This window comes from Saccopteryx leptura, chromosome 4 (genome assembly GCF_036850995.1).
Source record: "Saccopteryx leptura isolate mSacLep1 chromosome 4, mSacLep1_pri_phased_curated, whole genome shotgun sequence".
Lineage (NCBI taxonomy): Eukaryota > Metazoa > Chordata > Mammalia > Chiroptera > Emballonuridae > Saccopteryx > Saccopteryx leptura.
The window spans coordinates 216412320-216438554 of record NC_089506.1 but is presented as its reverse complement, the minus strand read 5'-3'; the positions used below and the strand labels follow the sequence as shown (position 1 = coordinate 216438554).

General features: G+C 46.3%; 1 protein-coding gene across 4 annotated transcripts in view; it reads left to right on the top strand.

Annotated features, from left to right (window-relative positions):
- The first annotated feature begins 1985 nt into the window (after positions 1-1985).
- The window catches only part of XPO6 (exportin 6), a 115839-nt gene continuing 91589 nt past the window's right edge, over positions 1986-26235 (top strand). For 3 of the 4 annotated variants that reach the window (XM_066383117.1, XM_066383118.1, XM_066383115.1), the window contains exon 1: positions 1987-2640. In XM_066383117.1, coding sequence (XP_066239214.1) covers positions 2638-2640 — 3 coding nt within the window. In that variant the 5' untranslated portion in view covers positions 1987-2637. Of the gene's footprint in view, positions 2641-26235 lie in introns of all 4 variants that reach the window. The other variant, XM_066383116.1, reaches the window with a different exon arrangement.

The following is a 26235-nucleotide window of genomic DNA, read 5'->3' as shown; positions in this document are numbered from 1 at the left end:
GAGAACCAAGACTTCAATAGTAATGCCCTCAACAGACCTCAGCTAGTGCTAAGAACTGGGGCTCCACTTCCAATGGTCTCATCCAAAAGCCTATGCTCATGCCCCGGCCAGGTAGCTCAGTTGGTTGGAGTGGCATCTCGATGTGGCAAGGTTGCAGTAGAGGAACTGCAGACCCAGAAAGCATTGAGCCATTCCTGTTTAACAGAGTTTCGCAAAGGCGGGCGAGCAAACCAGCAGGGGAAAAGTGCTTCTCAGGCCAAGGAACAACAAAATGACCCTTCATGGTGGCGGGCAGGCTATCTGCAAAGCACTGCCCCGCAGGCAAGCACTTACATAGCCTTACACAGACCGTACAGACGGGGTGCTACCACGTGCTCACACCCTAATCAGGCAAAGTACAAGCGAGCAAGCTGAACACAGCTGTTTTCCCAACAGCTATTAAACTCTTGTGGTGGTTTGTGTTTTTCTTTCATGCTCTTATCACAATTATAACTATGGTACTTATTGGGTACTTTTAAAATAATTTGTCTCTAGTACATAAAGGCACAATTGTGTCTGTTTTGCTCAGCATCGAATCCTCTGAACAGTTGTTGTCACTTTGCAGGCGACAATAAATATTTGATGAAAGAATAAGGGAAAGCTTTCTGTGGTCATGAGTTATATCAGCGGTTCTCTAAGTGTGGTTGCTGGGCTTGCAGCATTAGCATTGCCTGGAAACTTGTTAGGAATGTTAATTTTATTAGGCTCCACCCAGCCCTACTGAATTAGAAATTCTGGGAATGGGACTGGCAATGTTTTAACAGGCCCACCAGGTGAGTCTGATTTATGCGGGAGTTTGAAAGCCGCTGAGTTATACAGATTTGCTCCAGTCTATGCAGTAGGCACACCTTTGCTGCTAGGGATGGTTTCCCGCTTCTATTTCTTAAAATCAACCATTTCACAAGTAAAGTGGGTTGGAGGATAGGATAAAAAACCTAACACATCCTTTGGTGTCCCAGAACCCAGGACCTTTACAGCTGTTGCTCCTTCTGCTTTTTTTTTTTTTTATTCTTCGGAAGTTGGAAATGGGGAGGCAGTCAGACAGACTCCCGCATGCGCCCCGCCGGGATCCACCTGGCATGCCCACCAGGGGGCGATGCTCTGCCCCTTGGCGGGGGTGGGGGGGGGTGGGTTTGCTCTGTTGTGACCAGAGCCATTCTAGCGCCTGAGGCAGAGGCCATAGAGCCATCCTCAGCGCCCGGGCAAACTTTTGCTTCAATGGAGCCTTGGCTGTGGGAGGGGAAGAGAGAGAGAGAGAGAGAGAGAGAGAGGAAGGAGAGAGGGAGGGGTGGAGAAGCAGATGGGCGCTTCTCCTGTGTGCCCTGGCCGGGAATTGAACCTGGGACTCCTGCACGCCAGGCCGACGCTCTACCACTAAGCCAACCAGCCAGGGTTTCCTTCTGCTTTAATGACCCTTCCAACTACTGACTTGATGATCCAGGTCTCAGTTTACAGATTCCCCAACCCTCCCTCTATTTTCTGTCAGCCCACCGTGTGTGTTGCCTGCACATTAGGGCACTCCTGGTTCCTTACAATTAGTTTATTCATTGGCTCTTCACTTATTGCTCATCTGCCTCCTCAGGGCAGGGACCAGAGCCGTCTGGTTTACTGCTCTAGTGCTGGCCCCCCAGCAGCGCCTGGACCACGGGGTTAACGTGCCTGTGGACCGAGTGGATGTGGTACGAGGACAGCGGCTGCGTGCCGCTGACTTGTAGCCGGGTGCCCGGCACGTAACAAGCTCTCCCTGAAGATGTGCAGAATGAATGAGCGAACAAAGCGAAAGAGAAAGCGCTCCTCCAACCGCCCTTCACCAACATGGCCACCGACTGGCGTGGACAGGCGTCGGGCGCGGGGCGGGGCCGGGGGCGGGGCCAGCGGGAACCGTCAGGTGCGGCCCCGCCCTGCGTCCCCCCCGCCCCGCGCCTGATTCCGGATTGGTCCGGTTCCAGCGCCGCAGCCCGGCGGCCGCGCCGTGGGGCCACGCCGGGCGCTCGCCACTTCCGGCGCGTTGGGGCTGTTGGCTAGGGGCGGCCGCGCGTCACCAGCGGGCGGCTTCGGCGGGGACGCGTGCAGGGATGCTTCGGAGGCCGGCGGCGGCGGCCGTGTGGGCTGAGACGGCGGGGACAGCACGGGCCCTCGGGCCTCGCCCCTGAGCCGACCCCTCGGGCTGCGCCGCCGAGGCCCCTCCAGCCTCTGCCCCTCCAGCCTCGGCGTAGAGGGCCCGCCGCTGCTTCTGGACGCGGAGGCCGGGGAGCCCCTGCCTGGGCCCCGAACCTCCCTTCGGGGGTCGGGCCCGGGCGGGGGGCCCCGAGCTGCTGCCCTCCTTGCCGGCCTCCCGAGCCCCATTTCCTGCTTTTTCAATTAACTTGGGGCGGAGCGGTGGGTCTTGATGAATTGTTCCGGGCGTCCCCGATGAGGCGGGCCAGGGGGCCGCGCTCTTCTTAGAGGGTCCCCGCGGGGCCCGGGTGGGAGAGCGATTCTCTTTGCACGGGCGGGGGACTTCCCGAGTCTGCCGGGATCATGACCTGAACCGTGCGAGCGGGACGTTTCCGAACCCCGAGAGCCAGCTCACCTGAGCCGCCCCTGCCCCCGGCCAGCATGGTAAGTGGGGTCCGAGCCCCTTCCCTCCCAGGGTGCTCGGCCTGACGGGGGGGCAGCGGGCCCCAGGACTGCTGAGCCACCGCTCCTCGCTGGGGCGGGGAGAGCCGCGTGCGGATCGGGGCAGTGACACATGCGTGCCGGGTTCGCAGCCCGGCTCTGTGTCCCCTCCCCTCCCCCCCGTGGATGTCTCTTGGACTGGGAGGGACCTGGAAGCGCAGCAGGCACAACCCTTGCATCTGATGTTTGCCTCTCTGAGCAGAGTAGCTCCTCGTGACATTAACTATCATTATTTTTTGAGGGCTTACTCTATGCCAGGCCCTGTGCTAAGTGACTGACATGTATTTAACTAGTACATAAGCCCTCTTCTTAAGTGGGGAGACCGAGACACAGAACCAGTTCAAGGTCACTCTTAAGTGACAGTGGCACGATTTGAGCCCTGGCGTTCCGACTTAAGAGCTTCGGTTAGATGCAACACACAGAACTTGTTCCGGTCTTGCTGTAGGTTTGTATGTGGGGAAACAGGGTTTGTGATTTATTTGCAGAGGTCACTTACCTAGATACAGTAATAGCAAAGTCAGGAAGGGTGCTTTCCTTGGAAACCCCGTCCCCTGTTCTTCTGCCACATGCCACCATTTTTTAGCTGGTAGTGCCTGGAAAACTACTCATCCTTCCAGATCCAGCTCAGAAGATGCCTTTACTGAAGATACATTCTGCATTTTCTGACCTGTACCCACTCTCTTAGATTTATTAAGCGTGTATCTTTTGTTGTCACGATCGTTTCTGAGCCTTATCTGTCTATTGCAAAACACTGGGCTACCTCCAGGATGAGATTGTCTGAACCTTTCTGTGTCCCTGCTCTTCGCACATAGTAAACTGTGGGGAGTGGTTGATGGCCCAGCCTGTGTTTGAACACCTCCAGTGACAGAAGTGTTTCCAGGGCGGCCCATTTACCTCTACTTAAGTGAGTTATTTAGTTGAGAAAGGGATACAGTGGCATCTTCAGTGGTACAGATGTTCAGGCCAGTGGGATTTTCAGAACATTTAAGGAGGCTGTGGGGGTGTGTTCAGGTCCTGGGAGTAGATGGAAGACCCGTGGCAGAGCCCTTGTCTTCCTGGGACCTACAACCAGTCAGATACATACACTGTGAACTCGAAGCAGCACTGTACAGTAGGTGCCATATGTAGTGCAGTGGCCGATCTGTGAGGCTCTCTGAGTCCCACTTGCCTCATCTGTAAAATGTGGAGAATGGAATTCTCTAGTGAATAATCCAGAGGTAGGAGATAGAACATTTAGTAGTGAGGAAAGTAGTGCGGAGTATTCCTGCATTGTTCTTTTCAGTGAATAATTTAGTTTGTTTTCTTAAACTGCAAAATATACATATGAAATTTACCTTTTTAAACATTTTTAAGTGTACTGTTTAGTAGTTTTGATTACATTCACAGTGTTGTGCATCCATCCCCAGAACTTTTTTATCTTGCAAAACTGAACTTACTAAACGCTAACTCCCATTCCTGTTTCCCCAGCCCCTGGTGACCACTGTTCTGCTCTCTGTCACTGACTACTCTGAATACCTCATGTAAGTGGAATCATCCAGTCGTCTTTCTGTGACTGGCTTATTTCACTTAGTACAGTGTCCTTGAGGTCCATCCAGGTGTAGCATGTGTCAGAATTTCCTTCCTTTTTAAGGCTGAAGAATACTCCATTGTGTGTATGTACTGCATTTTGTTTATCCATTCATCTGTTGACGGATACCTAGATTACTTCCACCTTTTGGCTACTATGAGTAATTCTGCTGAGAACATGGGTGTACAGATCTTTCATTGAATTTTAAGTAGCCACTGTATGCCAGTCTCTTGGGAATGTCACATGAACCAAGACAGATACATTTCTCCCCTCAGGGAGCTTTGGGACCCTTGGGCATAATTTTATTGGTTATTGACTAAGCTAATCAAGCAAACTTTTATTCAGGTTTCTTTTTCTTTTCTTTTTCTTTTTTTTACAGAGACAGAGAGAGGTATAGATAGGGACAGACAGGAACTGAGAGAGATGAGAAGCATCAATCATTAGTTTTTCCTTGCGACACCTTAGTTGTTCATTGATTGCTTTGTCATATGTGCCTTGACCGAGGAGCTACAGCAGACCGTGTAACCCCTTGCTCTAGCCAGAGACCTTGGGTCCAAGCTGGTGAGCTTTGCTCAAACCAGATGAGCCTGTGCTTAAGCTGGTGACCTTGGGGTCTCGAACCTGGGTCCTCCGCATCCGAGTCCAACGCTCTATCCACTGTGCCACCACCTGGTCAGGCTCAGGTTCCATTTTAATTGGCAATCAGGTGAGCATTGTGAAATGACCACCTGTGAGCAATTAGTAAAGTAGTTGACTTTATAATCTGGTCTATACACATAATTCATCATCACCATGTACATTTTTTTCTGAAGTAAGTTTTGAGTCACATATTTAAGCACATAGGGGGTAGCCACAGTGGATGTGAGGTGAACAGGACTGTCTGATTACTTTTTTTCATCATTACTGACATCGGGTTCATCTGAGGTGTTCCAGGGTCAAGAGTGTAGACAAAGCAGGCATTGTCCCCAAAATGCAAGGAAGCCGTTGCCTGGTTTGTGTATTATAGAAGGAGGGTCTCTTCCCTGGGATCACAGCTTTATTTACTCCAGGAACTTTTCCTCTCCATTTCCTACTGACTTAATATTTTTACTTTTTTTCTTCTTTCTCCAAGTGGGAGGAGGGGAGATAGACTCCTACATGCGCTCCGACAGGGATCCATGCAGCAGCACCTGTCTGGGGCTGGTGCTCTGCTCATCTGGGGCTATGCTTGCAACTGAGCTATTTTTAGCACCTGAGGTAAAGGCTCCATGGAGCCATCCACAGCGCCTGGGGCTGATGTGCTCAAAGCAATCCAGCTGTGGCAGGAGGGGAAGAGAGAGAGACACAGAGAGAGAGAGAGAGAGAGAAGAGAGAAGGGGAGGGGGAGGGGGAGGGGGGGGAGGAGCAAATGATCGTTTCTGTGTGCCTTGATGGGGAATTGAACCTGGGACATCCACATGCCAGGCTGACGCTCTACCACTGAGCCATGACCAGGGCAAGAGTTTTACATTTAAGAGTATTAGTTGTCATATATTTGATCCTTTGTAATATTTCTTTTTAAAACTTTAATTCTAATTAAGATAAAAATGTGTCAGAACTACTATTTATTTAGTATCTGCTATTGTTCATGTATTTATTCTTCAAGTCACTCAGTATCAGTTAACCGCATCCACCCTGCTAGGTTACATTATTGCCATTACTACCAGAGGGGGAGATGAACAGACTTGCTACGGTATGGTGCCTGCCTAACAAGCACTAGACCCAAGGTAGGATCTTCTCCGAAACCTGTGCTCCTGACAGTACATGTCCCGCCTCATGTGGAAAGGTGATAAGGAATGTCATCCAACTGTATTTTCTTTGGTTTTGAATTAGTGATTGGCACAGGGGAGTATGGGAATCCCTCTAAACTGTTCCTCTAGGAGGAGGCATTTTAAACTGCACATTTAGAGCTAAATATTTGAATTGCAGTACAAAATTACCAGAACAGCTATACTGCAACTACATTTGATTAAATCATCATTTTGGGTTGAATTTCCTGTGAGTTCTTTTTTTTTTCTTTTTTTTTTTTTGAGACAGAGAGAGGGACAGACAGACAGGAATGGAGAGAGATGAGAAGCATCAATCATCAGTTTTTTGTTGCGACACCTTAGTTCATTGATTGCTTTCTCATATGTGCCTTGACCGCGGGCCTTCAGCAGACGGGAGTAACCCCTTGCTCCAGCCAGAGACCTTGGGTTCAAGCTGGTGAGCTTTTGCTCAAACCAGTTGAGCCCGCGCTCAAGCTGGCAACCTTGGGGTCTCGAACCTGAGTCCTTCCGCATCCCAGTCCAACGCTCTATCCCCTGCGCCACCGCCTGGTCAGGGTCCTGTAAGTTCTTAAGTGATATATTATTTTAGAGGTTTCCACTACTTCTGAAAAGTTAGTTAATATTAAATGCTTACTATGGAAATTTTGTGCAAACTTGAGTCCTTGTTTACATTTTTTAGTTTCATAGAAAATTGCATTGGTTACAGAATCTTTTTGTTTTTGAGTGTCACCTTCTGTGAGTGGTCCCTGTAATGGAGGCAAAATCAGACCTTTAATTTGGCCACTCAGTTGTGTCTGTCATCCACTTGTTCATCAGCAGAGTTGCATTGTGTACCATGTGGTGGGAGGTTTGAAGAAGCCATGGTTGTGTATGGGGGATGGCAGGGAAAGGTTCAGCCGTATTCAGAGGTTCTGTAGTTAGTCACATAATCACAGGTAGTCTGGGAGACAGACTGAATGTCAAGAAATGACTTGAACAGCTTTTGAAAAAATTAATACATGACATGGTTCAAGTGATGAAATTATCTGGTGGAGACAAAAAGCTCAATGTGATATAGAGAAGTAATTCTCCACAGTGGGCCAGCACCTTTAGTGCCTTTGTTGAATCATTCATGAAATAATTTACTGACTTTCTGCATCAAGCTTAAAATCCTAGGCATGGTGGATACAGTATAATACAATAGTTCGGAGTCGAGAACCTATGGCTCATGAGCCAGATGTTGCTCTTTTGATGGCTGAAGCTGGCTTGCAGATAAATCTTTAATTAAAAAAATAATGTTAAAAATATAAAGCATTCTCATGTATTACAATCCATTCATTTTCTACTGCCCATGTTCATGGTTGCAGGTGGCTGGAGCCAATCACAGCTGTCCTCCGGGACAACACCAGATTTTTATTGGATAATACGTAAGGTACACGGGTCATTGTATGGCTCTCATGTAATTACATTTTAAAATATGTGGCGTTCATGGCTCTCTCAGCCAAAAAGGTTTCCGACCCCTGCAATAGTTAATATTTATAGGATTTAGTGTATGCCAGGCACTTCCCATGTATTAACTCATTTACTCTTCCAAACAACTTCAGGAGGTAGAGGCTATTTTTATTTTCCATTTTATAGATGAAAACATTTAAGGCCCAGAGAGGTTAGGCAACTTTTCAAGGTCACACTGCAACCTCGTGGTGGAACTGGGATTCAAAGCTTGACAGTCTGGCTTAAGAAGCCTGTGCTCTTTTTTTTTCTAATTTTTTTTTCTATTCATTTTAGAGAGGCGAGAGAGAGAGAGAGAGAAAAGAAAGAAAGAAAGAAAGAAAGAAAGAAAGAAAGAAAGAAAGGGAGGAGGAGTAGGAAGCATCAACTCCCATATGTGCCCTGACCAGGTAAGCCCAGGGTTTTGAATTAGCGACCTCAGCGTTCCGGGTCGACACTTTTATCCACTGAGGCACCACAGGTCAGGCGGGAGCCTGTGCTCTTAACTGTTAAACTTTCACCCCAGAGGGGTGATACTGCCCCTGCTCCCTAGGAGTCACTTCAGTGTGGAAGATGAGACACATATTCTGGTAATTATAAGAGACTAATAAGAATGCATTGGTGCAAAGGTAGCATGTCTGAGGGAGATTAACTAGGGAGAGGATCCCGGGGAGGCTTCCCGGGAGGAATATTTTGAGTCCTGAGGGATTAGGAAGAGTTTGACACTGAACAAGGAAAAAAGGGCCTTCCGTCTTGTTTATAGATGTTTTGAAGATAAGATACCTATCGGTAAAGATGATAGGGATAGGTGTAAAGGGGGGGGGGGGTAAAGGAAGGGACTAGCATTTATTGAGTTTATATTCATACATGCATGTGGCACCCAAAAGTATAATTTTTTTCTAATCGTAAATACTTTTACGCATACTTTCCTTGGCAGCTGCCCTGTTTCTTTGTTCCCCTTTGCAACAGGACTCCAGGAAAGAGAAAGAGTGGTCTCTAAGTGGTCAGCCTCCATTCTCTATTAAGCTTGTCACGGTCCCTTGCCCCGTTTCTAAATTGCATGGGTTAGTTCATAGTTCTCATCTTACTTGATCTGTTGATAGCATTGGACAAATTGAACACTTCCTAAGTCTTCACTTGGCCTGCAGGACACTAAGATGTGCTTTTGGTTTTCCTCTGTCTCACTGATCTTTGAACAGCTGAGGTGCCCGTGGCCTCAGACTCAGTGAGTTCCCAGTCCAGACCTCTCCTCACAGCAGGTCTCATGTACGCAGCTGCCTACGTGGCACGCAGCTTGTTTGTGAGGCACTTCACATGTAACATGTCTCAGACTTGACTCCTGATCGCCCCTTCCACATCTTCTCCACCCACAGTCTTCTCCATGTCATTTGAGGGCAGCTCCATCCTTCTAGCTGCTTGTGCCAAAACTTGGAAGTCATCCTTGACCTTTCACACCTCACATCTGATTGCATCGAGAAAGCTGATGTTTCCTGCCTTCAGAATACAGCCAGGATTCTGTCACTTCTTACTCCCTGTATGGCTGCCACTCTAGTTCAGGCCTCCGTTATCTCTTGCCTGGACTAGGGCAGTTGGCTCCTAACTGTTATAGCTTCTGACATTGCCCCTTTATAGACTGTTTGCAGCCTAGTACCCTCAGTGATATTTTGAAAAATTTAAGGGAGGTCATTCTTTGCTCTGTTTCCGTGGCTTCTCATCTCATTTGGAATGCAGTTACTAGTGGCCCTTGTGCTCCTGCAAGACCTGCCGTGCCCTCCATATTCTGGCCCATGGGTACACGCTGAGCTCAACTCCTGCTCTGCTCCTGGCTCACTCTGTTCAGCTACCGTGGCCCCCTTGCTGTTCTTCAGATCCCTGGTGTGTTCCTGCGGCAGGGCTTTGGCCGGGCTGCTGCCTCTGTTTGGGCTGCACTGTAGCTGCACGACAAGTTTGACCTGCAAGCCTTCTCAAGTGACATCTTCCCAACGAGGCCCAGCCTTCTACCACCCTTTACAATAATCTCACCCGAGAGCTCCCAGCCCTTCATGTCCTGCTTTCCTTCTTTTTGTTGCATTTACAATTTGTAAACATTTTATATACTTAATGTTATTTGTGAAGTCTATATTTTTATCTCCTTCTGCTAAAATATTATGTAAAGCTAAAGATCTTTGCTTTGTTTACTGATGTGTCCCAAGAATCTAGAACAATTCTTGGCATAGTAAACACTTAAGTTGGAGTAGGAATGCTGTGGAAGTCTTAGGTGTTCAAAGGGGCTTTAGAGAGAGGGAATGGTGCATAGAGCTTAGATTTAGAGGCTGTTGCAGAAGAGAAGGTATAACTACACGTGTAATGTTAAGAAAGACCGCTTTGGCCGTGGTGGAGGCTTTTGGGAAGAAGTTGTTGGAGAGAAGGCTATACAGGTGGTTTATGGTTTGATTACAGAGGACCTCCAGGACTGCTCTCGGGAGTTGGACTTTGGTTTTTTGGCTCTTTTTTTCCTTAAAGGAAAATTATTTATCTGCTGTGTGTAGGTTAGATTGGTTTGGGAAATCAGATATGGCACCGTGGCTGGCTGGATGTGCCAGAGGCCTGTCTTTGGATGTGAAATTAGGAGTGGAGAGGAAGAGTAAGAGAGCTGCCCCTTCCAACTCTGATTCCAGGTTCAAGGGAGGAAGAAGAGGGGGTAGCGCAAGCTGAGCTTGCAAGCCTCTAGCCTGGCAGTTGGGAATACTGGGACATTTTAATTAATTGATGATTTGAATTTGGTGGGGATAAGAGGGATGACAGATAAACTGACAGGAAGATGACAGGAGATGGGCAGTGTGCTGGTAAAATAGACATTTGGCTGTCTGTAGGTAGGCAGTTAGTTGCTGCTGTTGAGATGAAGGTAACGGATGCTAGTCACAACAAGGATCTGGATGATTTTAAGTAGTTGGATTGTGATCATACCTTGTCCAAGTCAACAAAGATGTGACAGCACAGCCTGTAGTGACGAGGGAGGGAGTTCTTGAGCATGTAACCTCTTCTTTCTCAAACCCATTTTTATTTTTTTTTATTTTTTTTTGCATTTTTCCGAAGCTGGAAACGGGGAGGCAGTCAGACAGACTTCCGCATGCGCCCAACCGGGATCTACCTGGCATGCCCACCAGGGGGCGATGCTCTGCCCATCTGGGGCGTCACTCTGTTGCATCCAGAGCCATTCTAGCGCCTGAGGCAGAGGCCACAGAGCCATCCTCAGCGCCCGGGCCAATTTTGCTCCAATGGAGTCTTGGCTGCAGGAGGGGAAGAGAGAGACAGAGAGGAAGGAGAGGGGGAGGGGTGGAGAAGCAAATGGGCGTTTCTCCTGTGTGCCCTGGCCGGGAATCGAACCTGGGACTCCTGCACGCCAGGCCGACGCTCTACCACTGAGCCAACCGGCCAGGGCCTCAAACCCATTTTTCTTACCAAGGGTCATTCCAGCCTGACCAGGTGGAGGCGCAGTGGATAGAGTGTTGGACTGGGATTCGGAGGACCCAGGTTCGAGACCCTGAAGTCGTCACCTTGAGCGCGGGCTCATCTGGTTTGAGCAAGGCTCACCAGCTTGAATCCAAGGTTGCTGGCTTGAGCAAGGGGTCACTCAGTCTGCTGTAGCCCCCTGTCAAGGCACATACGAGAAAGCAATCACTGAGAAACTAAGGTGCCATAACAAAGAATTAATACTTCTCATCTGTCTGTCTGTTCCTCTCTCTGACCCTGTCACACACACAAAAAAGTCATTCCATAACCACAGTAGACAGACATTGTCTTCACTATGTTTCAAGATCACCTATAACCTTTTTGTGCCAAAGCAACATGGGTAGCCTCCTTTTAGTCCTTATGCCTGTTGACTTTTCCTTTCGGCCTTTTAACAACCATGGGTCTCTTTCTTTTCCTGAAACTTCTTGGCTCCCTTGGCTGTCATGATAGTACTCTCACGTTCAGTCTTCCTTCCTATGACACGTGGACTAATGAGAACTGTCTTTCTCTCCAGCCTTGGATATCCACTGAGGGTCCTGTCAACATCTAATCAAATGTGTCTAAACCAAATCCATCTTCTTCCCTCAGGGTAGCGCCTCCTCCCCCATGCCCTAGTTCTGTTAATGACCTTACTCACAGGACACTCGTGATAAACCTGAGTCGGCTTTAACTTCCCCCCACCCTCAGTCCCCTCCTGGTAGACCTGTTGACGCAGTTGCTGACTCGTCTGTGCCCTGCCCAGCCTTCCCTCCAGGCCCTCCACTTGGGTCAGGCTGTCGTTGTCTCGTGGCTTTCACTGTGTTGTCTTGACAGCTTCCAAGTCCTTCTCTACCAGTCCTCCTGTATTCCTGCCAGCGCCACCTCATGGTGCTCAGATGGGATCGTGCCACTTGACCCCCAGTCATTTAGAACAGTAGGGTCCCCATTGTTTCAGAGGCCAAGTTTTTATCACAGCAGGGGAGTGGAAAAGCACACGGGCCCTGGATTTTCAGTTTCATCACCTGCTTTTAGTTTTCTTAGTAAGGAAGACAGTGATTTATGAAATGCATAAAGTGACTTATTTGGAATATCTTTGAGGCTTCCTATATTATATCTGTTCTCTAGCCACAACAAACCACTTTTTAGTCCCAGAACACTGAGGATACTTCCATACTCTCTGCCTTTGCTCAGTTCTGTTCCCTCTGCTTGAATGTCCTTTTCTTCACTTTTGCAGTTGAGACCTTACTTAGAATTTCCGGGTCACCATAAATGTAATCTCTTTGAGGCTTTCCAGCCACTAGTTTCACATTTATTGTCTTTGATTATAATTATGCCCTTTTTTTTGCTTTTATTATTTTGATTTATTTGTTTTTCTTATGAAAATTATAAGACTACATTCCTGTAGTAAGTGTCAGACATTTGAGAAGTTTGAAGGGCAAAATGTAAAACTCTTCCATCCTTTTCCTTACTCCTTTTCCCACACTTCCGCTCCAAGGCTGTGAGTGGGATTAGCTCTCTCTTTTTAATAGAGTCCATATCAAGATGAGTCTTATTCCTCTTTGCATCTCTAGTGCCCAGTAAGCATTCAACAGACATTTAGGTAATAGCGAATCAGGTATGAAAATAAATCCAACAGGGTTCAGGTGGGCTCTTGAGATGAGTAAATGATAGCAGCAGTATTTGAGGAGTATGGTAAGACTGAAATAGAGTATACTATAGTTATGTACCTTGTTCTTCATAAACGCGTAGCAGCCAGCAAGCTCAGCTATTTTTCCTCTGGGCAGGGGGAGATGGGGAGCAGGTGAGCAAGGGCAGTTGTTAGAACAAATGCAGTGTATGTAGATGGTGTACCTACTGGGAGGCTCCAAGGACTAACTGCCCCTGGGCGGAGTGCTGGGGAGCAGTTAGGAGTGTGTGGGGGTGGGCCAGGCGTGTGGATAAGGACTGGGGAGCACGCAGGGCAGAGAGAGTGAGGGGGGTGAAACGCTAATGGGAAGGGGAAGAGCTGGGGTTTAGCTGGAGAAAAAGGTCTGTGTGTGTTTCACACTTGCACTGTGTGCTGGCTATTGTTGGGGGCCGGGGCCCTCAGGGGTACGGCGTGCAGTAGTGCATTCAGTATCTTACAGCTCTCCTGCAAAGTAGGAGTCTGGTCCCTTTTACCACTGGGAAAGATGAAGAAGCAGGCTCAGGCGGGTAGTGTTGGCAGCTTGTCCGAAATTACATAGCAAGTTGGTAGAGATGGGATTCAGACCTAAAGTTCCAACTCCACAGCCCATGTTTTCTTCTATTACTAGGTTTCCTCTTAAGCTTATGCACATTTACATAGGAATATTTACTTGAAATGTAGCCTGCTTGAAATACTGTTTCAGGAAAAACAGTACAGCTAGGCATCTAACCTTAAGACTTATAAAATTTACTTCATAATTGAAAGGGCAAGATGGTAAAATTTGCTGATAACAAAAGAGGAAACAAATGTTTCTGCATGTCCCTAACTTGATAGAATAGAAGAAGGATGACCATCCTGGGCCTGGTGTAGTAGGATCATGTTACAGGCTGTCAACAGAGGCAGTTTTCTTCTTTTCTCTTCATTGTATAGAAATAGTGGTCTTTTATTGATTTAAATTTTCCAATTCATCATGGGCCAATACTTTTTTAGAAGGTGATAAAAATGAATTGTTAGCAAAATGAAGTGAAAAACGTACTTAAATACAATCCCAGAATTGTTACTGGATTTGGCAGACATGAAGTTGGATGTTGTGGAAATGCCAAATTGATATAAAAATTTCTAAATGCTTTTAATTTCTGTACTTCCTTTGCCATTGGCCAGGAATCGTGTGCTGACCACTGCTCGAGCAGTTTTGGTTGACAGCATGTTCTAATTTCTTCTGAAGTGGTGGCTCTTCCTTTCTCCTCCCCCTAATTACAGGCTTTCTTTACCATGCAGTCCTGGACTTTTTCTTTCTCATTCACCCCTACTAAAAATTCATCCCTCCAATAAACTTTTTTTTTTCAGGACAGAGAGAGTCAGAGAAAGGGATAAATAGGGACAGACAGACAGGAACGGAGAGAGATGAGAAGCATCAATCATCAGTTTTTTGTTGTGACACCTTAGTTGTTCATTGATTGCTTTCTCATATGTGCCTTGACTGTGGGCCTTTAGCAGACCGAGTAACTCCTTGCTTGAGCCAGCGACCTTGGGTCCAAGCTGGTGAACTTTTTTTTTTTTTTTTTCTTTTTTTTTTTTTTTCTTTTCATTTTTCTGAAGCTGGAAACAGAGAGAGACAGTCAGACAGACTCCCGCATGCGCCCGACCGGGATCCACCCGGCACGCCCACCAGGGGCGACGCTCTGCCCACCAGGGGGCGATGCTCTGCCCATCCTGGGGGTCGCCATATTGCGACCAGAGCCACTCTAGCGCCTGGGGCAGAGGCCACAGAGCCATCCCCAGTGCCCGGGCCATCTTTGCTCCAATGGAGCCTTGGCTGCGGGAGGGGAAGAGAGAGACAGAGAGGGAAAGCGCGGCGGAGGGGTGGAGAAGCAAATGGGCGCTTCTCCTATGTGCCCTGGCCGGGAATCGAACCCGGGTCCCCCGCACGCCAGGCCGACGCTCTACCGCTGAGCCAACCGGCCAGGGCCAAGCTGGTGAACTTTTTGCTCAAGCCAGATGAGCCCGCACTCAAGCTGGTGACCTCAGGGTCGCGAACCTGGGTCTTCGGCTTCCCAGTCTGACATTCTATCCACTGCGTCACCGCCTGGTCAGGCCTCTCCAATAAACTCTTGAAACTGTTACCATATGTAAGTCATAGTCTTAGGGATACAAGGATAATAATGACGTGGTACTTGCTTTAAAATCTAATAGAGGAGCTCAAGGGAGATACACAGAAAACTGGGTGAGATGGTGTTTTCACCAAAAAGATAATAATAATAGTCTATGACTTCACACTTTTTCCTCATTTCTGACCTTTTACCAGGTTACTAGTCCAATATCTAATTGCTTGTTATTTATCTTCTCTGGGATACCTCACTCTCACCTCACTTTCAGATCTACAACTGAAAACCAGATGTTTGATTTCTTTATGTGTTCCAGTTACGCCCATTAGGCTTAGCATATTCAGTAGTTCATTTACATTAGAGCAGCCTGCTGCTCTTTTATATGAAGATTATAATGAAAAGGATCTCTGGTCTCAAATTCCCTGGAATGGTTATAAAGGTATTTTATGAGCTATATGCAGCTGGGAAGGTTTCTAAATTGGCTAATAATCAAATCTGGGAAGTTCTTTTTGTTGTTGTTGTTAAGAGTAACAACTGGATAATTTTATTTTTAAAATCTTTTAATGTTTTGCGAGAGAGATGAGAAGCATCAGTTCGTAATTGTGGCACCTTAGTTGTTCATTGATTGCTTCTCATATGTGCCTTGACTGGGGGGCTCCCGCCAGCGACCGTGGGATCATGTTGATGATCCTGCTCTCAAGCTGGTGACCCTGTGCTCAAGCTGGTGAGTCTGTGCTCAAGCCGGTGACCTCGGAGTTTTGAACTTGGGACCCCAAAGTCCCAGATTGATGCTCTGTCTACTGTGCCACCACAGGCCAGGCTAGTTTTCACCGTTTTTTAACCTGCATTCTCTTGTGTGGATGTATGGTTCTGTGCTATGTATTTGTTGCAGGTATTGACTCCTGTCACTTCCACCACAATCTAGGTACAGAGCCTGTCTCATCAGCACAGAAGAGCTCCCTGCAGCCTAATTCTCTGAGTGTCTGTAACCTCCCTCCCTCTCTCCTAGCCGCCGCCAGTCTGTTCTCCATCTGGAGCTCTGTCACTTTTTTACTGAGCATAATGCCCTTGAGTTCTGTCGCTTTTGAATTTAATAGCAGAACACTTAAACAAGTGAAATTGGAAAAAGTTGCTAAATTTCAAATAAATCTTTGCTTTAATAATTGTTAGCGCCCAGGCTGGGTGGCGCAGTTGGTTGGAGCTTCGTCCCGAAGTACAGAGGGTGCTGGTTTATTTCCAGTCGGGCGCAGACAGGAAGTCAGGAGCTGGGAGGAAGCCTTGTTGGTGATTTTACAGGGGCTTACTTGTAACAGAGTTGCAAAATATTGGGACTTCATCTGGGAAAGAGTGAATAAAAGTTATAGAAGTTTCTAAACCTGCTTGAGATGTGCATGTTGGCCACTGATTACAGTGCCGGGGGATAAATACAGAATAAAACCTTGTAGAGGTACAGCTGCACTTAACAAATTGGAGATGGATGGCTATATCAGAAGAGGTGACAATTGAGTTGGGTTATTTTTAAAACAAATGGGAAGTCGCCTGACCAAGTGGTGGCGCAGTGAATAGAGCGTCGGACTGGGATGCGGAAGGACCCAGGTTTGAGACCCCGAGGTCACCAACTTAAGCGCGGGCTCATCTGGTTTGAGCAAGGCTTACCAGCTTGAGCCCAAGGTCACTGGCTCGAGCAAGGGGTTACTCAGTCTGCTGAAGGCCCGTGGTCAAGGCACATATGAGAAAGCAATCAATGAACAACTAAGGTGTCATAACGCGCAATGAAAAACTAATGATTGATGCTTCTCATCTCTCCATTCCTGTCTGTCTGTCCCTATCTGTCCTTCTCTCTGACTCTCTGTCTCTGTAAAAAATGAAACAAAAACAAGTGGGAAGTCACTAGAAAAGAGTTTGGGGCCTGAGGTGAGGAAACAGGGCCATTTGGGGTAGATGGAGCAACAGAGACATGGCTGAGTGGAAGAGCTCTGTGTGTTTAGCGTAGTTCATGGAGGTGAAAGCTGTGAAATGTGGAAAGCATGGCTTTTACCAGGCAGCAGGGCTGATTTCTGTGAAGGCAGCTACTCCAGGAAATGTTTTTATTTAATTCATGAGGAAAGGAGCTTTATTATTACCCAGGGAATTATTTATCTGCATTCTGCATTGTTTTTAGTGACAAATCAAGTGAGCTAGCAAGGATTTACTTACATAATTTAATTTTTTTTTTTTTTTTTTTTTAGTGAGAGGACAGGAGACAAAAACAGACTCCCACCTGTGTCCTGACTGGGATCCACCTGGCAGGCCACTAGGGGGCGATGCTCTGCCCATCTGGGGTATTGCTCTGTTGCTCAGCAACTGAGCTATTCTTAGCGCTTGAGGCAAAGGCCACAGAGCCATCTTCATAGCCTGGGGCCAACTCGCTCCAATAGAGCCATGGCTGAGGGAGAGGGAGAGGGAGAGAGAGAGAGAGAGAGAGAGAGAGAGAGAGAGCGAGAGCGAGCGCGCACTCAAAAGGGGAAGGGTGGAGAAGCAGATGGCTGCTTCTCCTGTGTGCCCTGACTGGGAATTGAATCTGGGACATCCACATGCTCGGCCCTCTATCACTGAGTCAACTGGCCAGGGCCAAGTGTCTTATTTTGAGATAATTTTAGAATTGCAGAAATATAGCAAAAAGAGTACAAGGAGTTCCTATAAACTCTTCTCCCATAGAAGTTTATTTAAAAACAAACAACTCCCACCCCCAAACGGAAGAAGCAACAACAACACAACCACCACCTGCAGTAGTGAAGTCTTCCCAACTTGTGGCCAGTAATGCAGTTAAGTTTTGTACCTTTGTTCTAGTGCTGTTTGACAATTAAAGTGGGTACTGAGGCAAGAAGAAAGTCTCTGCCACCTTTTGATTTTGCTTAGTTATTTTCCTAATAGAAAAAGTATTTTGGACTCTGGAGTATTTGATAAATATAAAAAGACAAGAATTACCATCATCTGATTCAACCTTTAATATTTTGGTTTGTTTCCTTTTAGTCTTTACTTATTAAATATGGTTGAGATCACACTATAAATGCAGTTTTTTCTTCTGACTTTTCCAGTTAGCTTTATAGTATAAGTGGTTTTCCAAATCATTAAACACTTTATAAATATTTACAGTGGGTGTATAATATTGCATTACACAGCTTCTTGGGCATAGATTGTTCCAGTTCTTGCCATTGTAAATAATATGTGATTAATGTTTTTGCAAAAAGCTTTTTCTTTAGTTCAGAAAATTGCCTTAGGCTAGATTCCCAGAAGGGCCCAAGGGCATGAAGATTAAAAAAAAAACCCTTTTATATTAAAATATTTTTAGATTTAGTATGAACACTTTTAAGGTACGTCATCAGATATTTTCCACAAAGGTTATGCCAGTTTATTCTTCCACCAACTGGAGATAAATACACTCTTCATCATGGGGTGGTCTTGAGAAAAACATTGCACATTTAATAGGTTAAAGAATGACTCTGCTTTTTTGTTCCTGAATATCTTTTTTATTTCTGGGTAGGGAAAATTATCAAGTTAGATTTTATTTTTGTCTGTTTATAGGAGACAGACCCCTTATGCTTACTTTTTAAAAAAAAATTTAATTAAAAAAATTTTTTTACAGGGAGAGAGAGAGAGAGAGAGAGAGAGAGAGGGATAGATAGGGACAGACAGACAGAAATGGAGAGAGATGAGAAGTATCAATCATCAGTTTTTTGTTGCGACAGCTTAGTTGTTCATTGATTGCTTTCTCATATGTGCCTTGACCGTGGGACTACAACAAACCAAGTAACCCCTTGCTCAAGCCAGCGACCTTGGGTCCAAGCTGGTGAGCTTTGCTCAAACCAGATGAGCCCACGCTCAAGCTGGTGACCTCGGGATCTTGAACCTGGGTCCTTCCACATCCCAGTCCAATGCTCTATCTACTGCACCACCGCTTGGTTAGGCATGCTTACTTTTTAATTTTTATTTCATTTTGGGGCGGGAAGAGGGAGAGAGGGAGAAAGATGAGAGAGATGAGAAGCATCAACTCATAGTTGTGTCACTTTAGTTGTTAATTGATTGCTTCTCATATGTGCCTTGACCTGGGGGTTCCTGCTGAGCTGGTGACCCCTTGCTCAAGCCAGCGACCTTGGGCTTTAAGCCAGTGACCATGGGATCATGTCTATGATCCTTTGTGCTCAAGCCAGTGACCCTGTGCTCAAGTTGGTGAGCCTGCACTTAAGCCAGAGACCTTGGGGTTTTGAATCTGGGTCCTCAGCATCCCAGGTCAACTCTCTATCCTAGGCCACTACCGGTCAGGCATGCCCACGTTACTACTATTTAATTGTTCTCTATTCTTGTTTTAATGTATTAGAAATGGTGCCCTAACATTTTTTTCAGTCTCATGTTGGTCTTTTTTTTTACACAGAGACAGTCAGAGAGAGGGATGGACAGGGACAGACAGACAGGAATGGAGAGATGAGAAGCATCAGTCATCAGTTTTTCGTTGCGCGTTGCAACACCTTAGTTGTTCATTGATTGCTTTCTCATATGTGCCTTGACCATGGGCCTTCAGCAGACCGAGTAACCCCTTGCTCGAGCCAGCGACCTTGGCTTGAAGCTGATGAGCTTTTGTTCAAACCAGATGAGCCCGCGCTCAAGCTGGCGACCTCGGGATCTCGAACCTGGGTCCTCCACATCCCAGTCTGACACTATCCACTGCACCACTGCCTAGTCAGGCATGTTGGTCATTTTTTAATTGTAGTGCAATACACATAGCATACGATTTACCATATTAAATATATATATTTTAGATTTTATTTATTGATTTTTTTTAAGAGGGACAGAGAGAGAGAGAGAAAGAAAGAGGGAGAGTGAGAAAGCAGGGAGAAGCGGGAAGCATCTACTTGTAGTAGTTGCTTTCTGTATGCGCCTTGACTGGGCAAGCCCAGGGATTCGAACCGACCACCTCAGCTTTCCAGGTCGACACTTTATCCACTGTTCCACCACAGGTCAGATGAAATTTATCATTTAAAAATGCACAGTTCAGTGGCATTAATGCATCTTCATCATGCTGTACAGTCATTGCCACTCTCTAGTTGTAGAGGTTTGCATTGCTCCAAAGGAACTCTGTACCTGTTCACCCCACGTGTCCTTCACCGAACCCTTGGCAACCACATATCTTTCTGTCTCTGTGGATGTGCTTATTCTGGGTAGTTCATATAAATGGAGTCACTTACGTCCCCTCAGTATTTTTTGAAGCAGAAAGAAAAGATAGATTAGGAAAAATTTGAATTGAATCTATATATTATAGTTTGAAAATTAACAATCCAGCTATGGCAACACTCATTTAGCATATTTAGTTGTTTGGGATCTTCTATTCCTAGTTTATGGTTTTTAGTGGACAGGGGCTACAGGTCTTGGATAAAAAAGGGACCAAGACTGGAGAAGTTTGGTGGTGCTTGGAAAGTGAAAGCTAAGGAAATTACAGCACATTTCCAGGCTGGGACTAGACAGGGAATTGCTGGAAGTTAACCTTTATAGCAGGTGACTTGGAGAACAATGAGATAAGGTGTTTCCCTGTGTCATATCAAAAAATAGCAACAGTGACAACAAATAGCCAGCCTAAAAACTAATGACTAATTTGTGCAAGTATCTAGTAAATTAGACCTTAGGAAAAGTCTGAAATTTTGCCTTAGAGTAATAGTGGCATTGGGGATAACAGGGACTGTTTTTGTGCTTTTTAAAAACATTTAATTTATATTGGATGTAGTTTCAAATATCATATGTACAGAGTTTCCCTACTGTTTTTCAAAGTTGTGTAGTATTCTGTGGTATGGATGTTCCTTCTTTAACCAGTCTTGCTTTGATGGAAATTTAGATGGTTTCCAATCTTTTGTTTTATAAACCGTGTTGACCTGAAGGTCCTTTTTATGCATAAACTTTTGGAGGAAAAAATTGGTAAAAGTGTACTCGCTGGGTGAGGTTGTCGATGCATTTAAAATTTTGATAGATATTGTTAAGTCACCCTCATCAAGGTGGCACTCGCTTATGCACTTGCCGGCAGGATCTGAGAGAGGAGGAGGGAATTCTGTCCCTGCATGCAGCGCGATGCTGAGAAGCCCAGAAAGAGTGACCGTCCCTGCTAGGGGTCATAGCAGTGGACTTCACGGCGGTAGTGACATTTTCAAGGAGTGACATTTTAATGCACGGGTAGGAGTTTTCCAGGTAGAGAAGAGTGTTCTAGACAGGGGAGGTGGCATGTGTGAAGACAGGGAAAGGCTCTGCGGAGGGAAAGGGAGGAGTTGGGGCCTGGCACAGGAGGGGTGAGTACACTAGTTGAGGGATTGTGGGGACAGTGAAGTTCAGGTGGCAGGCCAGGGCCTGGTGATGCAGTGATTTGATCACCCAAGTGGTCAGGTGGCAAAGACCCTGGTGGTGATGAGGGTCTTGTGGTTAAAAGATACTTGGCTGTGGCAAGATAGGTCGGTTGGTTAGAGCATTGTCCAGAAGTGCCCAGGTTGCCAGTTCAATCCCCGGTCAGGGCACATACAGAAACAGACTGATGTTCTGTCTGTCTGTCTCTCACTTTAAAATAAATAAAATAAACATTAAAAAAAAAAAAGCCTGACCAGGTGGTGGCACAGTGGATAGAGCATTGGACTGGGAATCAGAAGGACCCAGGTTCGAGACCCCGAGGTCGCCAGCTTGAGTGTGACCTCATCTGGCTTGAGCAAAAAGCCCACCAGCTTGGACCCAAGGTCGCTGGCTTGAGCAAGGGGTTACTTGGTCTGCTGAAGGCCTGTGGTCAGGGCTCATATGGGAGGGCAATCAATGAACAACTAAGGTGTCTCAACAAAAAACTGATGATTGATGCTTCTCATCTCTCTCCGTTCCTGTCTGTCTGTCCCTGTCTATCCCTCTCTCTGTCCCTGTAAAAAAAAAAAAAAAAGGAATAAAGCTACTTGAGGCCCTGGCCAGGTGGCTCAGTTGGTTAGTGTTGTACCAGTGCGCCAAGGTTGAACAATAAATTGATGCTTCGCTCTCTCACTCTCTGTCTTGTTTTCTGTCTTCCTCTCTCAAATCAATTAAAAAAAAACCCATGACGTTTTATTAAAAAAAAAAAAAGATGCTTGGGAGAATTTACAAACCAGTTTTTCAGCAGTCATTTATTGCCTGAAAACAACTTTGTATTTCTAGACTTGGAACCGAATGGTAAAGCTGCTGGAGGGCGTCAGCGTGGAGGTGGTTCAGCCAGGGGCTTTCTGTGCTCTGCGGCCCCTCGGGTTTCTCAGTGGAGTTGCACAGGCTGGGTCTGGGGGTGTCCAGGCACTGGAGTCCCTGTCCCCCACCCCCACTAAGTGAAGAGTCTCTTATATATTGGGGTTCTGTGATACTTCTTTCTGAAAAAAACAACAACAAAAAAGTAGTTTTTGATAGGTTAGATCCTGGACCTGATCCTAAACCAGGGGTCCCCAAACTACGGCCCGTGGGCCACATGCGGCCCCCTGAGGCCATCTATCCGGCCCCTGCCGCACTTCTGGAATGGGCACCTCTTTCATTGGTGGTCAGTGAGAAGAGCCTAGTTCCTATTGAAATACTGGTCAGTTTGTTGATTTAAATTTACTTGGTCTTTATTTTAAATATTGTATTTGTTCCCGTTTTGTTTTGTTTCTTTTACTTTAAAATATGTGCAGTGTGCATAGGGATTTATTCATAGTTTTTTTTTTATAGTCTGACCCTTCAACGGTCTGAGGGACAGTGAACTGGCCCCCTGTGTAAAAAGTTTGGGGACCCCTGTCCTAAACCTGTGTTGTCCCATAAATAAATAAATAGAAGCCTGGAGGATGTGGGGTGCCATTCTTTTTAATTTTTTAAAAATTTATTTATTGATGAGAGAGAAAGAGAAACAGAAACATCGATTTGTTTGTTCCACCTAGTTGCACATTCACTGGTTGATTCCTGTATGTGCCCTGACTGGGGCTGGAGCCCGCACCCTTGGTCTATCTGGACAGTGCTCTAACCAGCTGTGCCACCTGGCCTAGGCCTGTGCTGCCATTCTTATCGTCTCTGTGTGCAGTGCTGGCAGGTGATCTGTGTATAAAAATGAAAAGGAACACAGCATTCTTGGGATTTTTTTTTTTTTTTTTTTTTGAGAGGAGAGGGAGACAGAGAGAGAGAGGAGAGACAGAGAGAGAAGGGGGGGGAGGAGCTGGAAGCATCAACTCCCATATGTGCCTTGACCAGGCAAGCCCAGGGTTTCGAACCGGCGACCTCAGCATTTCCAGGTCGACGCTTTATCCACTGCGCCACCACAGGTCAGGCATTTTTTTTAAATTTTTAAATTTTTTTTAGCATTCTTGGGATTTTTTTGAGCATTTAGTTGACTATGTGGGATTTTTATTTGATTTCTTCCTTTTTTTTAATTAATTGTTTTGTGGGAGAGACAGAGAGAGTCAGAGAGAGGGACAGATAGGGACAGACAGGAAGGGAGAGAGATGAGAAACATCAATTCTTCATTGCGGTTCCTTAGTTGTTTATTGATTGATTTCTCATATGTGCTTTGACTGGGGGGCTACAGCAGACCAAGTGACCCCTTGCTCGAGCCAGTGACCTTGGGCTTAAGCTGGTGAGCCTTGCTCAAACCAGATGAGCTCACACTCAAGCTGGTGACCTTGGTGTCTCGAATCTGGGTCCTCCACATCCCAGTCCGACGTTCTATCCACTGTGCCACCACCTGGTCAGGCTCCCTTTTTTTTTTTTTTTTTAAAGCTTATTGACTCACCAGTGAAATATATAATAAAGTTTAGAGGGCAGAGCAAAAGATTTACATATATTGTGTCTACTTCTCACAACTCTCTGGTGAGGGGGGAGTACTGTTGTAAGTCCATTTCGCAAGTGAAAAACCTTGAGGTTCAGAGAGGTTGAGTAATTTGCTCAAGATCACAAAAATCCTAAGTGGTAAAGTCAGAAATCAGCTGCAGATCTAGAGCCCACACCCTTCACAGTTCCACTGGGCCAACGATTCACATTAAGGCATTCCCAGGATAGGGAGTAGCCAGCCATCTGTACAGTGGAAGGGTGCAGGTGGAGTGGTATGGAATTTCTGGTCCTTGGCCATGCTCGGTTGCCCATTCCGAAGGAGCAGAGCTGGGTTTCAGAGTGAATCAAAATAGCACTTGATTGGTGTCCCATTCCTTTTCCCTGTATTCTATCTAGCAGTATCTTTTGGGAACTGTGTGAAGGGTGACAAACTTGTTTTGTGGGGATTGAAGGCCAATGGAAAACTCCATTTAGAGTCACTCCTTCATTTGCAGGGCTGTAGAGAGGCCAAGGTTCCTATTAGACAGGACCTAAGTATTCGTTTCTTTTCTCCTGTGCACCTTCCCCCCACACACAGACAAACAAACAGCCACCTTTCTGCCTTTCTAGCCCAGTGACTCCAGTGGGCTGGGGGAAGAGAATCATGTACAGTTTCGATAATACAATATAGTTTTCTGTATTGTAGAAGTAATAGCTTTCTTTTTCTTTTTTAGAAGTCATAGCTTTTTAAAAAATCATTATTTTGATTACCAAGCATACTATTGAAAGTAAAACTTAAAATTGGATTGACAGAAGTGCTCTGCAGACCCAGAACACACAAAAGGCTCTGGCTGCACAGTTTGTGGTCATTGTCCTCTATGTTGTGGGGACCCCCCACCCCCAGCCAGGAAGAGTCACTCACTTCCTCCTGAACATAGATCTCTGCTTATGTAGCACCAGTCACACTTTTTGCATGGTAACACCATCAGAGGTCCCCTCGTAGCAGCTCTCATGGGCGTAACTGTGTATGTTATGTGGTATATGTGAGCACCCTTTGGCAGCTGGTAATGAAACTTTGGGGACCTTTGAGTAATGTGGCTGATCATGAAATGACAAAATATTAAGGTGGTGCTGGGTGTATGGAGAGAGATAAGGTGGTGACAGCTTAGGAGGCTTTGCATTTATAAAAGTAAACCCAAACATGGAGTGTGGGTGAGAGAAACTTGTGCTGTGGAAAGTATGACTAGATTAGCTTATCACTTGCATAGTGCTTTATAATCAACACACATGGAATACCAAGGATGCTCTATGACAGCGGTTCAAATATGTATTTTCCGATGGCTTTAGGCGACCCCTGTGTTTTGGTCGTTCGACCCCCGCCGGGGTCGCGACCCACAGGTTGAGAACCGCTGCTCTATGAGCTTGCAGGAGTTGCCCGGAATCACAGGCTGTTCTCAGTGGCACCAGGACTAGCTCTCTAACCTGTTCTTTTCTTTGCCTACCGTGCTGTGACCAAGTGCCTCTCAGTAGGGACACTGATTCTCACGAAGCCTGTTAGTTCTCTCAGTGCTTGTGCAGAGGACACCCTTGCTGTGAACCCTCATTCCTGCCTTGCTGCACATTTAGGGGGTTGTTACCTGCACCCCAGGTGGGAGCAGTATTGGAGAACATTTTTCTGGGCTTTAGCTCCCTGCTCTCATTTTTTTCTTCCCACAGGAGTGATTTGTCCTTGTCTTAGTTAATGAAGGGTACACTGGGGAGAGCCTGACACCATTGACCCACATCTGCCAGCTGTGTGGGCGCTGCATCAGAACACTGTCCAGCTTTGTGCTTGTACTCTGTCACCTGCTTACCTCAGGAGGAGCTTGTCTTCCTCTGTATCCTGCCTTCCTGTTGTTGCTTGGCCTGGGCGGTATGGTCAGGTTCATGGTGGGAAGGAGGCATTGCAGCTTTGCCAGTATTGGAGAGGACGTTTGACTTTGATCTGCACGTGCAGCTGGATAGTACCTGCGGGAGAGAAAGGAAACGCTTTTGTTCCCCCAGATTCCAGCAGTCTGTTAGAGTATGGTGATTCTTACCAAAGACAAATCAGTGTTATTATAACTATTATTTAAAATGTTAGTTCTGTCCGGGAATCATTTAGGACGAAGATGGTATGGCTTTTACAAGACTTGCTCTCAAAGAGTTGGAGTTGATAGCAGCAGCTGAAATGAAATGACTTACACAGGAGCTGTAGTGTTAATTGTGATTTTAGATTTCCAGCATGAGTTTACAGTGGTCCGTTAGTTTCACACGCATCGATGACCTGATTTTATCCAATACAAGGTAATGCCAACTCAGCCTCCTTTCTTATAGCCCTTGGAACAGAACTCCTCGGTGCTGCACTAGGAGGCAGAGGACTCAGGTGGCCCTGCTCAGTGACTGTCCTGGAGTAATAGCTGGTCCACTTTGGGCAAGAGACTCTCTGAGCTTCGTTCTCATTTGTCAAACTAGGTTGGACTTGCTGTGCTGTAGGGTTTATTTCTCTCTGAAGAGTCAGTGATCCTGTTTTAGGAATTCTTGGTTCCGTGCCTCTTGTTAATGTGCTCAATAAGTATCTTCTGAGTTCAGTTGACTAGGCATGCGGATATAATGTTTCATCCTGGGATGTGTACCTGGGAAATACAGGCAGATGGGATTGTGAAGAGACCC